General features: G+C 42.0%; 1 protein-coding gene across 1 annotated transcript; it reads right to left on the bottom strand.

The window, feature by feature from the left end:
* Positions 1-4487: 4487 nt before the first annotated feature.
* LOC102426412 (olfactory receptor 51E1) lies at positions 4488-5545 on the bottom strand. Its single transcript, XM_023758804.1, has one exon. It carries the CDS (start codon positions 5535-5537, stop codon positions 4584-4586), a length of 954 nt encoding a protein of 317 aa, XP_023614572.1. The 5' UTR covers positions 5538-5545; the 3' UTR covers positions 4488-4583.
* Positions 5546-15002: the final 9457 nt, after the last annotated feature.

Genomic DNA, 15002 nt, shown 5'->3' with positions numbered 1-15002 from the left:
TGAAACTATGAAATACAACAGGGTTGGGTACCATCAAAGACACTTGCTATAGCCTCACAGAAACCTGCTACCCTTGGCGATCACTGAAAGTTCCTAGACTATGCTAATACAGTGGGAAGACCATCAGGCTTCTTCCTATTACAAATTTATGTTCACCATTTGGTTTGTACTGGAAGCAGTGCCAAGATTAAAAACTGAGAAATATGCCTTGGCCGGTTTGGCTCAGTGGATAGAGCGTCAGCCTGCAGACTCAAGGGTCCCAGGTTTGATTCCGGTCAAGGGCATGTACCTTGGTTGCAGGCACATCCCCAGTAGGGAGTGTGCAGGAGGTGGCTGATCGATGTTTCTCTCTCATTGATGTTTCTAACTCTGTATCCCTCTCCCTTCCTCTCTGTAAAAAATCAATAAAATATAAAAAAAATAAACAAATAAAATAAAAACTGAGAAATATATAAAATGTGGTCTTCTCCAGAAACTCACAATTTTGTGCCAGGATAAATACATGTATATACACAACTAGAATACAGATTTATAAGTATCATAATAAAGTTCTTTGCGAGAAATTACTAAAGACTGCAAATTAGTAGTTGCCAGATCTTGCCTAGAAAGATTGGACAAACCTCTACAAGGAAGAGGATGCTTTTCATTTCATCTTGGAAAAAAATGTAGGGTGGTGTGTTTTTTTCCCTAGGCAACATAGGCATTGAGTAAAAAAGAGAAAAAAGTAGGGGGGGGGGAATGAGATATATAAAAAAAGGCTCAATATTTTGAAAAAGTACATGTGTTTGTGGAAAGATGAGCATTTCTGCACTTCTTTACATCTCTACCACTTGTTATATCTTAACCATTATGACTGCGGCATAGGGTTTAAAGAGGGAGTGGTAGGGGATGAAGTCAGAAAGATAGATTTAAAAGACTGCTGAGTGATGTTTCTCTCTCATCGATGTTTCTAACTCTCTATCCCTCTCCCTTCCTCTCTGTAAAAAACCAATAAAATATATTATTTAAAAAAAACAACCTTGATGATGATAGTAAAAGTTCTTTTGGCAGTTCCACCAAGGCCGTGGTTATATCGGAGCATTGGGAGAGCTAGATGAGAGAGGCATAAGTGGAGATAAGTTACAGCTAACTTCTCTTGAGATTTTTTGAAAGGGAAGAGATAAAAGAGGAGTATAGTATCTTGGCGGGATTATACTTGTCATTGTCATTTTTAATATGGAAGAGACTGGAATATAATAAATGCTAAGAATGACTGAGATAGTGAGGTTGAATATCTAATAGGGAGAAGGAACAATAATGTAAGTTTCCTGAGAAGGTGAGAAGGTATTGACCCAGAGTAAATTAAAAAAGAAAATCTATATGAGACCCAGCTTGATTAAGACCTTTGATAATTATATTAATGTAAATAAATATCTGCTTCTTTGATAAATTTATACATCCAGTATTTTATCTAAAAGGATAAAAAGCAGTCTTACCTCAGCTCCTTACTTTCCAGGTTTTATTTCCTTTAGTTTTTAATCTGTTTATTCAATAACTATTTCGTGTTGTTACAAGGCTAGGCTACTTAAGGACAACAAAAGCATGTACAAAGTCTTGACACATTAGTATTTTATTTTTTATTTATTCAACTGCCTCGTGTAAATATGGGTTGATGGAGGGTGGCAGGTACGAAGGATCTGTTTCTACATAATTTTTAGGAACCCAGGCTGCTTGTGGTTTACCATGTGCAACTCATGGCTTCCCAAGTCACATTTGATGTCAATGTGGAAGATTGAACATGGGAAGATTTTTGAGCGTGGCAGAGAAGTGGCACATGTCACTTCCACTCACACTGAAAGTAACGGCTAGCATTTAATCATACCCATCTCAAAAGAGGCTGAGAAATGCTTAGCTTTGTGTCCACAATGGGGAGGAATTAGGTTTGGTGAATGGAGAAGACATGTTTATAAAACAGTTCATAAACTGTTTTATAAACAGATAAAACCTACAAAAAATGAACAAGTGACTTATAGACAGATTGAACATTCAGATTTCTTCAGGATTCAAAAAGGTCCAAGTGGCTGAGATGGTAGGGCCGGAGGCAGGAATATACAAACAAAAGAAATGGGGAAGGTAAAAGGATGCTTGTGTAAAAGGCATATGATGAAGGTCTTTGTCCAGAACCTACCCTAACTTCCAGCCAAATTTCCTAAAAAGAAGCAGCCTCTTCCTCTCATTCTAGTTCTTAACTCCGGGCCCTTCCAGGTAACCCAATGTGTGTGTGTGTGTGTGTGTGTGTGTGTGTGTGTGTGTGTGTGTGTTTGTGTGTATTTACACTCACAAAATGTTTAAGTGGTTTAGGATAAAATCTATGAAATGTTATCCAGAGCATATTAAGTACCATAGACATGAAATCCCTACTTAAATCTGAAATAATGAATTTGACATCTCTATATTTATCTGCTTATTATTCATCTATCTATGTCTCCAATAGCATTTCAAGTATAAAACAGACACACACATTTAGCATATGCCCCTACAGAAGCATGCATGCAAACACTTAATAAAAATCTGAAAAAATAAACACCAAAATGCTAATAATTATTTTCTTTTAAGGTGACAAGTTTATTGGAGTTTTTTTTATTATAATTACAATCATATTGTTACTTTTTTAATATTTTCACATGTCTAAGATTTATATTTATAGTAATCATGTGTTGATTTCCTAATAAGAAAAGATGATATGTCGTTCTCTGTCTTTCATTCTGTCTCTTTCTCTCAGTCCCAAGTCCCAGTTGTCTGGACTCTGCTGGGCAATGGGCTAATCCTTCATTCCCTCCAAATGAAGCCTGCAATGACTCAAGTTTATGCTCCTAGTTCTGCTGGCCACCACTCACCTGGGTGTATCATATTCCATACTATTCACAACTCTCGTCTTCTGGATTCCAGTGGAAGAAATCAGATATGCTCACTCCATATCCTCTCTACTAAGAAATCTTGTGCTAAGAAAAGTCTGGCTGGCCCTGTGCCATGTTCTCCGCTATACTACCTGCTTCTCACATTTAGCTACTTCTCTTTGAGCACTCCCCCTATGGGTAGTGGTCTCATTTCTGCCCTGTTTATTCCTATTGCACTCCTGTGGAGCCCATAACCCCTCTTTCCCATTCAGCTTCCTTCTGGAAATGCTATGCTACCTAGCTTGTGGGGGTCCTGGGATCGCTAGGACCACATTTATGCTAAGTACAGCTGGCAAGAGTACAGGCTTTATTGGTCTCTCCTGTAGATTTGTTCTCCAAGCATTGGTGTTGTGTGCTTCCCCTGTAAGGCAGCTCAGAGCTCTGGGGATGTAGTTGTCCACCTATATGCTCTACTCTGTTTCTGTGGACCCACGCTTGCCTTAGCCTTGCTTCATGGCCAGCCCCATGGGCTTCCTCAGTTTCATGATGTGTCGTGCTCTTGATTCCCTGGTCTGTGGTAGACCTCCTATTTCTCCCATGAGCTTCAAGGTGTTTTCTGATGCATCTCTTTATGAAGTGCCTCTCCAGATACCCAGCGAATGCCTCCACTGCTAATCATGCTATTTCTCAAATTAACTACTGATTAGGAATTACCCAAACACACTCCTGCTGCTACTTCACAAGTTCAGTGGTAAATGGACCAGAAACTATTGAGATTAAAGCCACCAACAATATTAATGGGGAATTTCTAAATACAATACTGGATGAGTAAGAAAGGAAATTAAATACCTCCCCTAGAAAATGCAAGACTATGGAAATGTCTAATTCACTATCCCATTGGTCTAACAATTCCTCTTCACAATATAGGATTCGGTATCAAAAGACAATTTTTTTGTGTGACCTCATGTAAATTATTAGTCCCCATTGAGCATCAACTTCCCCATTAGTACAATGGGGGTACTAATTATATTCCTATTCAGATTGAAAAGAAGTGTCCATGGGCTGTGAAAACTCTCAGAACAGTGTGTCATCTTTCATTAATGCAGGTAACGTGGTTTTTGAATGGTTTTACTTCCAATCTCCCTCGTAAGGGCTGGTGCCCAAAAGAAAATAAATTATATATTCTTTGTGGAGATCATTTTGAAAAAGAAAATCCAGGTATATCTTCTTTTCTGAGATCCAATATGGTTTCTGGGGAGAAAAAAATCATAGTTTTAAACCAAAGTATCTGATTGTATTGTATTCTTGAGTTTATTTCACTTTTTCCATACTTAAGCCTTTGGTAAATATGCTTTCGATGTGGCACCCTTATCTCAGAATGCTGTGGACTAGTACAAGAGGTTTAGAGAATTGGACTGGATGTTTAAATGGGAAATAATAATCCTACAACTACAATCACCTCAGGATTTTAATAATTATATATAGAAAATAACTAGAGGGAAAAATAATATTCAAAAAATGGGGATTGGGAGTATACTGTTCTGCTGCCCCTATCCACAGGAGATGTTCCCACCAGTTTCATCTTTGAAGGACCAGTTGTGTTTTTATTAAGGAAAATGTTTTGCTCCTAATACTGTCTCCCAAAATATTGATATTAAAATCTGCATTAAAGAACTTTGAGTGAAAAATAAGTTTTATCACTGACGCCTAGGGATCTGAAGTCAGGGTTGTCACGTGGAAAAGACGAAGGATGCGCTGCCGGATCTCCTTTGTCTTCACTCCATAGACAATAGGGTTGAGCACAGGAGGGACAAGGAGGTAGATGTTGGCCATGATGACGGGCAGGAGGGAGTCCTGCGGCTTGCCAAAGCGGTGCACCATAGATAATCCAATGAACGGTACATAGAATATGAAAACAGCACACACATGAGAGACACAAGTGCCAAATGCCTTCGTCTGGGCTTCACGTGTCAAGCCCAACACAGTCTTGAGGATAAGCAGATATGATAAGGAGATGAGAACTGAGTCCAGGCCAATGGCAGAGATGATAACGATGAGGCCATAGATGACATTGACATGGATGTCAGCACAGGCCAGCTTCATGACATCTTGATGTAGGCAGTAGGAGTGGGAAAGGATATTGGAACGGCAGAAAGGCAGCTGTTTGATGAAGACAGGCAGAGGTGCCATAAGTGCAGCACCTCGTACTACAGCAGCCATTCCAATCTTGGTAACACGAGGCAGTGTTAACACAGTGGCATGGCGCAGTGGGTGGCAGATTGCCACATAGCGGTCAAAGGCCATTGCCAGCAATACCGTGGACTCCATGCCAGATAAGGAATGGATGGCAAACATCTGTAGCAGACAAGCATCAAACTGGATGGTAGTAGAATTGAACCAGAAGATGGCCATCATTTTGGGCATGGATGAAGTAGAGATCAGGATGTCAAGGCCAGAAAGCATGCAAAGAAAAATATACATGGGTTCATGTAAGCTGTGCTCAGTCCACACAATGTAGATGATTGTCAAGTTACCTAGCACAGCAATAAGGTAAAGGGAGCATAAAGGGAAAGCCAACCAAAACTGAGCTTCTTCCAAGCCAGGGAGGCCTATTAGAACGAAATATGTGGCACTGGATTCATTGCCATTAGGGCCCACCATAGTGAAGAAGCTGAGTTGCAGTCAACGCCAGACCTGAGGAGGCTAGAATGCAAAGATAAACAACTGTCACATCCTCCTGAATCACAACACCACACCTCTCCCCTCCATGCTGATGCCCTGTTCTCTGACCCAAACTCTAACGTCATTGTCTATCCACCCTCTGAGCCTATTCTAAACTCAACCTAACCATCCTTCAAAAGTCAAGGTTCAGATAATTCACCCAGCCGTGATTACCAATCCCGCCCTTGGCTGCAAAAGTGAGGGATGTAAGTAGAGAGTGCTGAGGTGAAAAATGTCAGAAGTGAGTTTGCTCAGATCATCTCTCTCAGTTAAAACAAGTAGAGTTAACTAACTTCCTCCTTTCCTTTCTACCATCCATAAATATTCACGTGCTCCTACTTTCTATGAGATTATGTAAATTGTATAAATTTACACACACACACACACACACACACATTCAGCTATAATTTGGGAGCTAGCTATGGAAGTAGTGCCATTTATTGTTAGGGTATATTTCAGATAGTTTTATCTTGGGAAGAAAATAGCAAGGGGAGATTTACAAGATCTGGCTCTTGACAGCAGGGGTAGGGCCTCTCTGCATGGGTAACCAGAGAAGAGTTGAGTGTGAAGAAGAGCTCATGGCCAGCATCAGGAGGGACTTGCATCTAACACTGGGTTCAGGATGTGTCAATCATCTTTGTTCTACCATTAAGCTATCACCCAGGGGAACACTAGGAGCACAAGTTTTAGAACAGAGAGTAACAGAGCTTAATTCAAACTGCTGGAGGGAGAAGGTATAAGGAGCCATATTTAACCTAGATTTTTAGGCAAAGAGGCAAAGTCATTTAAGTCTTCTGTCCTGACCTCTCTGTAGCATGACACTGGGAGCAAATCCCTCCTTCTTAGAACTTCTCCCTCCACCCTCTGCTCCTCATCTCTCTCTGATCACTAGTTCTTGGTCTCCTTTCTGGATCTTCAGTCTCCTCTGCTTGATCATTAAGCATACTCTTAAATGATAATGCTCTGAGAATTTTATCCTCAGTGTTCTTGTTCTATGTCCCCCTTCTGGAGCCATCTCATTCCTTTCCATTTGTTATGTATAAACTATTGATCCCCAAATCTATTTAGCCAGCCCTGAATTATCTTTTATGATCCAGATTCATAATTCTAAAGTCTTACTAAAGGATCTACCTGTCTGTCACTCAAGCACATCAAACTCTCCCTGTCCAAAAACAAACTCTTACAGACACACAGTTGTATAGCTTTTAAGAATATGAGGTATGAAATTAATCCTGAATTCAAATCCCAGTCAAAGACCTCCTTAAGTGTGCAATCTGGGGCAAACCAACTAACCTCTCTAAGCCTCTTTAAAATGAGGATAACAGTCACTGCCTAGTAAATGTCAATGTGAGGATCAAATGAGATGATGAAACATCTAACACAATGCCGGGCACATAGGTAATGTGCAAAAAATCTTGTCTGTTGTTATTAACTGTTTTTCCTCTTTTCTGTTAGGGTGGCCGAAACAGTCACACAAGCTAGATATTCCAATTCTGACTGCCATGACTCTCATGTAATCTTTTTCATTGGCACAATCCCAATAGTCTTCTAACCAAAAGAAATCAGGTCACTAGCCATGGTTTTAAAAAAAATTCATTTGAGCCCTAGCCAGTTTGTCTCAGTGGGTAGAGTCAGCCCTCAGACTGAAGGTTCTCAGGTTCAATTCCGATCAAGGGCACATACCTCAATCAGGGTGCTTGCGGGAGGCAACCAATCAATATGTCTTTCTCACATCGGTGTTTCTCTGTGTGTCTCTCCCCCTCCCTTCCACTCTCTCTAAAAACCAAAGGAAAAGTATCCTTCAGTAAGGATTAACAAAACAAAAAATTCCTTTGAAAGCTCCAAATTCAATCTAAATAAAGACTAACTTGTGGTAAAGATCTGTCTTTCAGCATCTGGCCCTAGGTTTCTCTCTTCCCACTTCTCACCATGGCCCCTAGGATTCGGCCATGTTAAAGTACATAGTGTTTCATAAAGTAGCAATGATTCTCGTGCCCCTGTGTCTTTTTGTCTTTTTTACTTCTTATTCCTTTGTCAAGGTCCTTTCAGACCTCCCTTCTTGACTTTCCACAGAGCAAAATCTTACTCACCGTTCACGTCCTGGTTAACTGTCTCTCCTATGCTATTTTCCTAACTCTCTTTCCCTTGGGTATAATTAAATATTTCCTGCTATGTGCTCCCAAAGATCTTTGTTTAGGTCGCATTTTATGAATTTATCCTCCTGAACTATAATTATTGCATATTTATTGTTTTCCCCTGAATTATGAATTTTTAAGGGCAGAAACCCTACCATATTTATTAAGTGTTTAGTTAATGTTTGTTTAAAAAGTAAGATGAGTTTTTTCAAAAGAAGAATCCCTCAATAGGCATCTAATGAGGACAACAAGGTCCAGTGTGTAGGAAGGATGTCTAGTTGTCTGAACTTTAGAGACTTTTGAGAAGAATAAAAGAATGTTTGGAAGGTTCAGGTGGGGTGGTCTTAACTTCAGAACAAGAACTTTTAGGTCAAACAGAAAAGATCTTTCTTACCCAGGGAGCCAGAGGGCATGAGAAGCTGCATAGAGAACAGAGCAAGTGCAAAGTCTTGGCTCTAAATACATGTAAAGTGGACATACATACAGTGTGTGTCCAAGAGAGGAGGGGACCTAGATGCCTCACCTGGAGACATTAGCAAGAAGGCTCTGATATCCATATCATCCAGAAATTTCACATGAACAGACATGGTAGTGCAGTGCAATGAATGACCAGGATTAAAATGTGCTGCCTTAGGAGATGTGTTGGGAAAGTATTGTGGATTGCCATGGATTGCCATATTCTGAGGGTAAAGTGATGTAATGAGCAGCGTCCTGGGGCTAGGAATGCAAGTCTCAGCAATAAGTAAATGCAGAGGGCAAGAATAAGAAATCACAGTGCTGCTGCAAAATCATGAGATAAGGCGTGTCAAAAGGCATTGCAAAAACTGCGTCACAGTGTGCAAAGCACTGTCTTTGAACATTTCCATAAAAATGGGAAAGAAGATCTCTAAAGAGGTATGAAGTTTCTAAAAACGTTTTATTTCCTTCCTATTTGTCACCTTCATTGCCACTCCACCTCAAACACACACTCATACAACACATACACATGCTGACTAGCAATCAGTCCCTCACAATGGCAAAGCCTAGGCACTGAGATGGAGAAATCAGAGGGGAAGATTCAGCTGGACTGGAAGGGAGGTGCCTCGGCAGCAGGACACAGGCAGCTGTTGCTGGAGGTAAAATATCGGGCTACACCTCAGAAGACTGCAGCAGGAGAGAAATAAAGGAATGGGCAAGGGAGCCAGCCAGAGGGACCAAGTGTCACCCTTCACACCGCCCCTCCCTGAAGCATCCCCACCTCCCACAGTCCCACCAGGAGGCAGGCAGAAGGACCCAGTGACTTACAGCCTGAGCAACTGTTGGTAATTAGAGCCATTGGCACATACTCAGAGATAGAACTTTGGAGATCTGGAGGAAATTGTAACTAAATCACTCTAGTCTGAAAATAAGGTATAATCAAGGAAAAATAAACAAAGGAGCTCTTTTCTTTTCTCTTGTTTCTTTTCTTTTAGAAAGCCCACACACACTGCTCTTACTTCTAAGGAATAATCTTGTGCTTGAGATATTTCTCTGAAAAAGTCGCACTATCTTAGCAAGTGCCAGGAATGTTTCTTGGAGAACTGTGAAGGACATCTTGGCCTTTTCTTGAGGATGAGGGAGCAGGAACCCCCAGCTACAAAGAGTGGCAATCCACTTTGAGGCCTTCAATCCTCTTCATTCCTTACCCCTGGCCTCCAAGACTCTTTCCCCCAGTGCCAGCTCAGCCCCCATGACCAGCCCCTCCTCACACTCTTCCCCAGAACTCCCTCAGCTCCTGCCTTCTCAGAGACCCACAGGAAAGCAGTCAGGGAGAGAGGCCGGGGCTCTCAGCTCCATCTCTTCTGACCTAACAGAACAACAAGGTCACTCCCAACACTGATTTTATTGTTTTTATGATAACAGCAGAAATCATTGAGCGCCTACAAAATTCCAGGCACTGCAACGTGTATCCCTAACCCAAGAACAATGTTGCATGATGGCAAGTCTATGTATCTTCTCTATGTTATATGTGAGAAAACTGATATCCCAAGGGGAAAAATAATGTTGCCAGGGTTTAACGGTTGACTGGTAAAGCAGAAATTTAACCTAGATTGTCTAACTCCAAGGCCTATACATTTTCCCCTATTTTAGCTGCTTCTAATTTTGTGCACAGTGTAGTAGCCTAGCCTGTTGGAAAGCCTGGAACAATGGGTGGAGGTCTCAGGTACCGCTGCCAGCCTCTGTGGGAACATCTGTCAGAGAATGTTTTCAGAGAGAAGTCCAGAAATACCTGGGAAACTCTAGCTTCTGCTCCCAAGCCCAGAGAGGGAAGGCCAGCCTCAGGGACAATGCTGTGACCAGCAAGGAGGTTGGAGTTCTTCACCCGATTTGTGGAGAAGCACTTTTCCTAGTACTCCATCAGGGTGGTAGCCCCAGAATCACATCCACTCCAAATTATCATATTCTTGTATTTGATAAAGCAGATGAACCCTTGCAGGGTCTTCTCCATTCTTTTTAGAATGGCCAAGATGAGAATAGAAAGATAGGAGAGTGCAATTTCTAACTCAATAGAAAGTGAGACTCCCAGCCCCACTCTACTCACACAAGTCAGCCTGGCCCTCCAAAATCACTCCTTTTCAGAGCCCCAGGGTTCTGGTTCCTGCCCCTCTACTTCCCAAGGAGGAACAGAGCCAATCAGAGTCCCAAAGAGCTGGAAAGCTTGACCTAGTTGTCAGTGCCCATCACAGCTACTCTGGCTGCTGCCTGCACACAGGGAAATATAGTGCAGTGGAAAGCCAGATCTGAGACTTTGATTGAAACACTGATTTCTTCAACAATTATTGATTGGCTGTCTACTGTGGATCAGACTGGAGATATTAAGATACAGAGTAAATAAGTCATAGTTCATCCCTCCAACAGTGGGGAGAAACTGAGAATGATGTGGCCATCACAGCATGTCATGGTAAATGCCAGGACCAGGGTAACTATAAGGACCTCAGGAGTAAACAGACAATAACTCACCAAGTTGTCATGCTCAGGGGGCTTCCTTAAGGAGGTGACATCTGAGCCAAGACTTGGGGGGCTAGTAGCAGTTAACCGGGCAAGCTCAGGGGCATGGAGACGGCAACATTCAGTTAGACAACAAAAACATGTAGAGTGCCTGCTATTTGCCACAAACTGGAGATAAAATGATGGATAAAACAGAAAAGATCACTGTTCTGAGGGAGCTCATGCACTAAGAGGGAGATAACAAAAAAATTAACAAATGAATAAGCGAGAAAACTTCAGACAAAGATAAGAGCACTGAAGATGAGACAGAGCAATAGGAGGCAAAGGGCAGGGACAAGGTACCCATATTTGAGAAGGAAGTCAGTGAAAGCCTCTCTGAGGAGGTGGCACATAAACCGAGAGCTGGGTGATGAAATATGCCAGCCATTCGAAGATCTAGGGACAGATTGTTACAGACAGAGGAGACAGCAAGAGGAAAAGGTCTTGAGTCAAGAATGAGTTTGAGGTTTCACAAAACAGAAAGAAGGTCATTGTGGCTGGAGCATCAAGATCACAGGGGAGTTTTAGATGAGGGCAGAGTGAAGGAAGGGACCAGATCATGTAGTGGCTTACAGGCAAGGAGTTTTGATTTCATTCTGAGTGACTTGGAGGAAATTAAGCAACAGACCTGATCCAATTTGCTTTTAAAAGTGCCCTCTCACAAATGCAAAGACCCAGAGACTAAGAGAACATACCTGTTTGGGAAGCTGGAAGTGACTGAGTACAAGCCAGGGGACATTGCAGTGTAGACACGAATTCACTTTCTACATGGGCTGAAGACTAAACCCTGATCTGATTCTAGGCACAGAGCCCCAGGAAGATTGCTAAATCTCAATCTCAGCCACAGCCTGACTCCTGACGCAGAGCATCCAATTAGCCTGGACCCCATTCAGAGCTCACACCCCAAACAGAGCTATAGTGTGACCCCCTAATCACAAACTGAGCTTGGACCACACTACCAACCTGGAACTGGCCCTGTTCACACACCAAACCCCAATCTATTTCTAGCCCAGTTCCAACCCCATCTGTTCTCTGTCCCTCTTCATCTTCATTTAGGCCATCTCCTGCCAGGCTCTAGCTGGGCACCCAGTAAACTGATCACTGGAAAATTGCTTGAAAACTACCATCTGTGCTTCCCTTTACCACACAAACATAGAAATTGCTGAGGCTGTCTGTCATGTGAGTCAGGGGCCACCTTCATATCCCCAGCTCCACCCCTATACTTCTGGTTCTTCAGTCTTATTTCTCATTCACTCAGCAGGTCTGATGGGAGACCCCTAGCTACAAGCAGCCCTCATGCCCGGATGTACCCCTGCTTCCCTGCACTCACCTCAGCTGCACTGCAGAAACCTGTGCCCTTTTCTCCAGTACTTTTCCAGCAGAGGTCTGTCAGCTACACTGCAGTGCAGCCCTCTCTGTCTCTGCCCCCTCCTTTGGACCTCTCTGATCAGGGTTATTTATTTGTTCTCTGTCTTATCTCCTCCTCCTTCTGCTTCTCCCTGCTGCAGGGGGGAGTACTGCCCAGAGGGTCTATCAGCAGGTACCCTTCATTAAACAACCGTGGGTCCTGTGTCTTTCTTGGCTTCTGTGTCCGGGGAAGGTATGCCTGGGGGATGGGGAAGGAGGGACAGAAAGAGCTGAGATCCCTAGAGTCCTCCTCAGATGGGCCCTGTGCCAGATCCAAATGTGAAGTTAGACAGGGAAAATGAGCAAGGGAAGGCTACAAAAAAAATAACTCATTTGTGTGTCCATGGTCTTTGTGAGGGGCTTTTCTCCACATTTCTTCCAAGGTTCATCAAACTCAGCCAGAGGAAAGGCTATATATGCTTTTAAGAGAGACCCCATGATTAAGTGCCAGCTCATCACCTTCCTGAAGCTTTCTCTGTCCTCCACCTTCTTTCCACTGGTGGCACCTGGTTGGGTCCTTACTAAGCCAATGGCCCCATCTGCCTTCCCCCAAAGCTCATCTTCTTTGTCTCCAGCCTTTGGGGTCCTGTGTCTAGCTAACTCATACCAGTGGTCCCCAGGGACCATGCCTCTGCCTTCTTCTTTAGTCTTGGGTTTCTGAATGTCTGGCTGAGGAAGAAGGATGTGATTTCTTTAATTCTCCCCTAACCCCAACACCAGCCATATAAGACCAAGGACATCTGCTCTCTCTTGAGGACAAAAATAGTGAGAGAACATTCTAGGGAGTTGGAGAACAATTTGAATGTGAAAGTAAATACCTTACATATTTAAATAAGTTTTTTAAAAAATCATGTCTATAAATAAAGCAAAGTGAATTCTAGTTTATTTCTTCTTACTTTTCCTTGACTAATTTTACAACTGGAAGTTTTAAATTCACAACACAGGGTGTGCTGACTTTAAGCTGTGCACAAACAGATAATGTCATTTCAACTCAGACCACATCAAAACTCAGGAATACAAGAGCTCCGAGTACCTTCACACCTGCAGCCGGACACTTGTTGTCATCACCCTTGAACCACCTCCCATTTAGACTTACACTGTGTGAAGACTTTAAAAATACCCCAGGAACTTCCATTGCTGGCCAAAGTGGAGTAACAGAAAGTAACATTCACCCAAAGAGACCTAAAGTGGACAATATATATAAAACAATGATTTGTGAGATACTGGATATCAGGCAATGAAGGACAGTGAGCCCTGAAACATGGGAAACACGTGAGGTGAACCTGTGGTTCCTCAGTTCATAGCCTTGAGAGAGTTTTCATGCTGTGGCACAGCAGCGGAGACCCCAGATAGAGGACACCTGAACTTGAGGCTATGGAGCTGAGAGTTCAGGAAGACCAAGCTAGCTAGAATTTGAATGCAGAGGATTAGAGATGAGAGATCTACACAGAGAGAACTCCAGAGATATGTAGAGGGTCCTCCTCAAAAATTCAGCTGAATACTGATCAGCACATGCATGGGAGCAAGCTGGGGAAAGTTCCACCAGAAAAGCTTAGATGTCGCATATCCAGTGCTCACTTAGCATAGTGACTTCAGCCAGACAAGAAAACTCTAAGATTCATGACATAATGAGTGGATAATACGAAATGATCTTCAATATAATGTTATGTTTGGATCATAATTGATCATTAATAGCTGCAGAAAGTACTTTGTGGACTTTATAAAATAGCAGAAAGTACTTTGTGGACTTTATAAAATAGCACAAGTCAAACTAAGGACTATAATTTATTGAGAAAAGAAGAAGAGTTTATGTAAAGTGAAGAAAGCGTTCAGCCTTTCCCTCTCTCCGAAAGGCCCAGCCCCACAGCCATTGAGCACCTTATATGTCTGGTGCTGCAGATACAAAAACCTAGTCCTTGTCCTCAAGGGAGACATACAACTATCATGTGGATATTTAAGTTCTATAACAGAGGATGAGCAAATGGTTACATAACTATTTAAGCTCTGTGACAGAGCGGTAAACATCCAGTTGGAATATAGAGCGCTAATTTTATGATAGAGGGAAGCACAGAGACTGTGGGAGCCTGAGGAAGCCTTTAATCTGGTGAGCAATTAGCCAGGTTTTCCAACAGGCAACAGTTAGTGCAGTTACTACCAGTTATTTAAATATAGAGATTCTAGGGGACTCAGAGATGTCCCCAGATCTCCTGAGAAAGAAGGCCATGAGTTCATCTAAAACCAGGGACATTGCAATATAGATCAGGGATGAGCTCTGGCCTTTACACAGAATGTGGTTATAAAGAGTGAAGATGACTATACTTTTAAATGTTTTCCCCCCATAATAAAATAAGCATATCTTATTTTATTCACTTTATTATTTAAAACTACAGCATGTCCTCAAATAATGTCATTTTATTGAACGTCATTGATGTTATAACAATGTTATAATGTTGATGAGATGCTGCAGGAACTTAAGTCTTGCTTATATCAATTAGCCTGTGGTCAAGTCAGTTTCATTACAAGCGTTTCACTTAAAGTCACAAGATCTACCAATGACTTAAAGTGAGGGATGACTGTATTGGCACCAACATTTATTGATCACTTTCTATTTTCCATGTGTTTTCACATCTATTGTTCTATTTAATCCCACAACCACCCACAGGAGCTACAGTATGTTTCTGTTTTACAGTGCTTATAGTTTCCAAAATTACTGAGGTTCAGTAAGCTAAGTAACATGCCTAAATATCAAAGCTAGTGATCCTAACCTAGATGGCATCTCATTTTAACCCCATAATATCTCTTTTCTTGATATAGATATCAACCACATTTAAAGGAATTTCTTGGCAAGGTTGTGCTT

Source organism: Myotis lucifugus, unplaced genomic scaffold, assembly GCF_000147115.1.
Source record: "Myotis lucifugus unplaced genomic scaffold, Myoluc2.0 scaffold_138, whole genome shotgun sequence".
NCBI lineage: Eukaryota > Metazoa > Chordata > Mammalia > Chiroptera > Vespertilionidae > Myotis > Myotis lucifugus.
Note: the sequence above shows the minus strand (reverse complement) of the source record. Positions and strands in the feature narration are given on the sequence as shown.

What these genes read in the sequence shown, in the direction of transcription:
- LOC102426412 (XM_023758804.1), bottom strand. Translation starts at nt 5,537, where the DNA reads ATGGTGGGCCCTAATGGCAATGAATCCAGTGCCACATATTTCGTTCTA.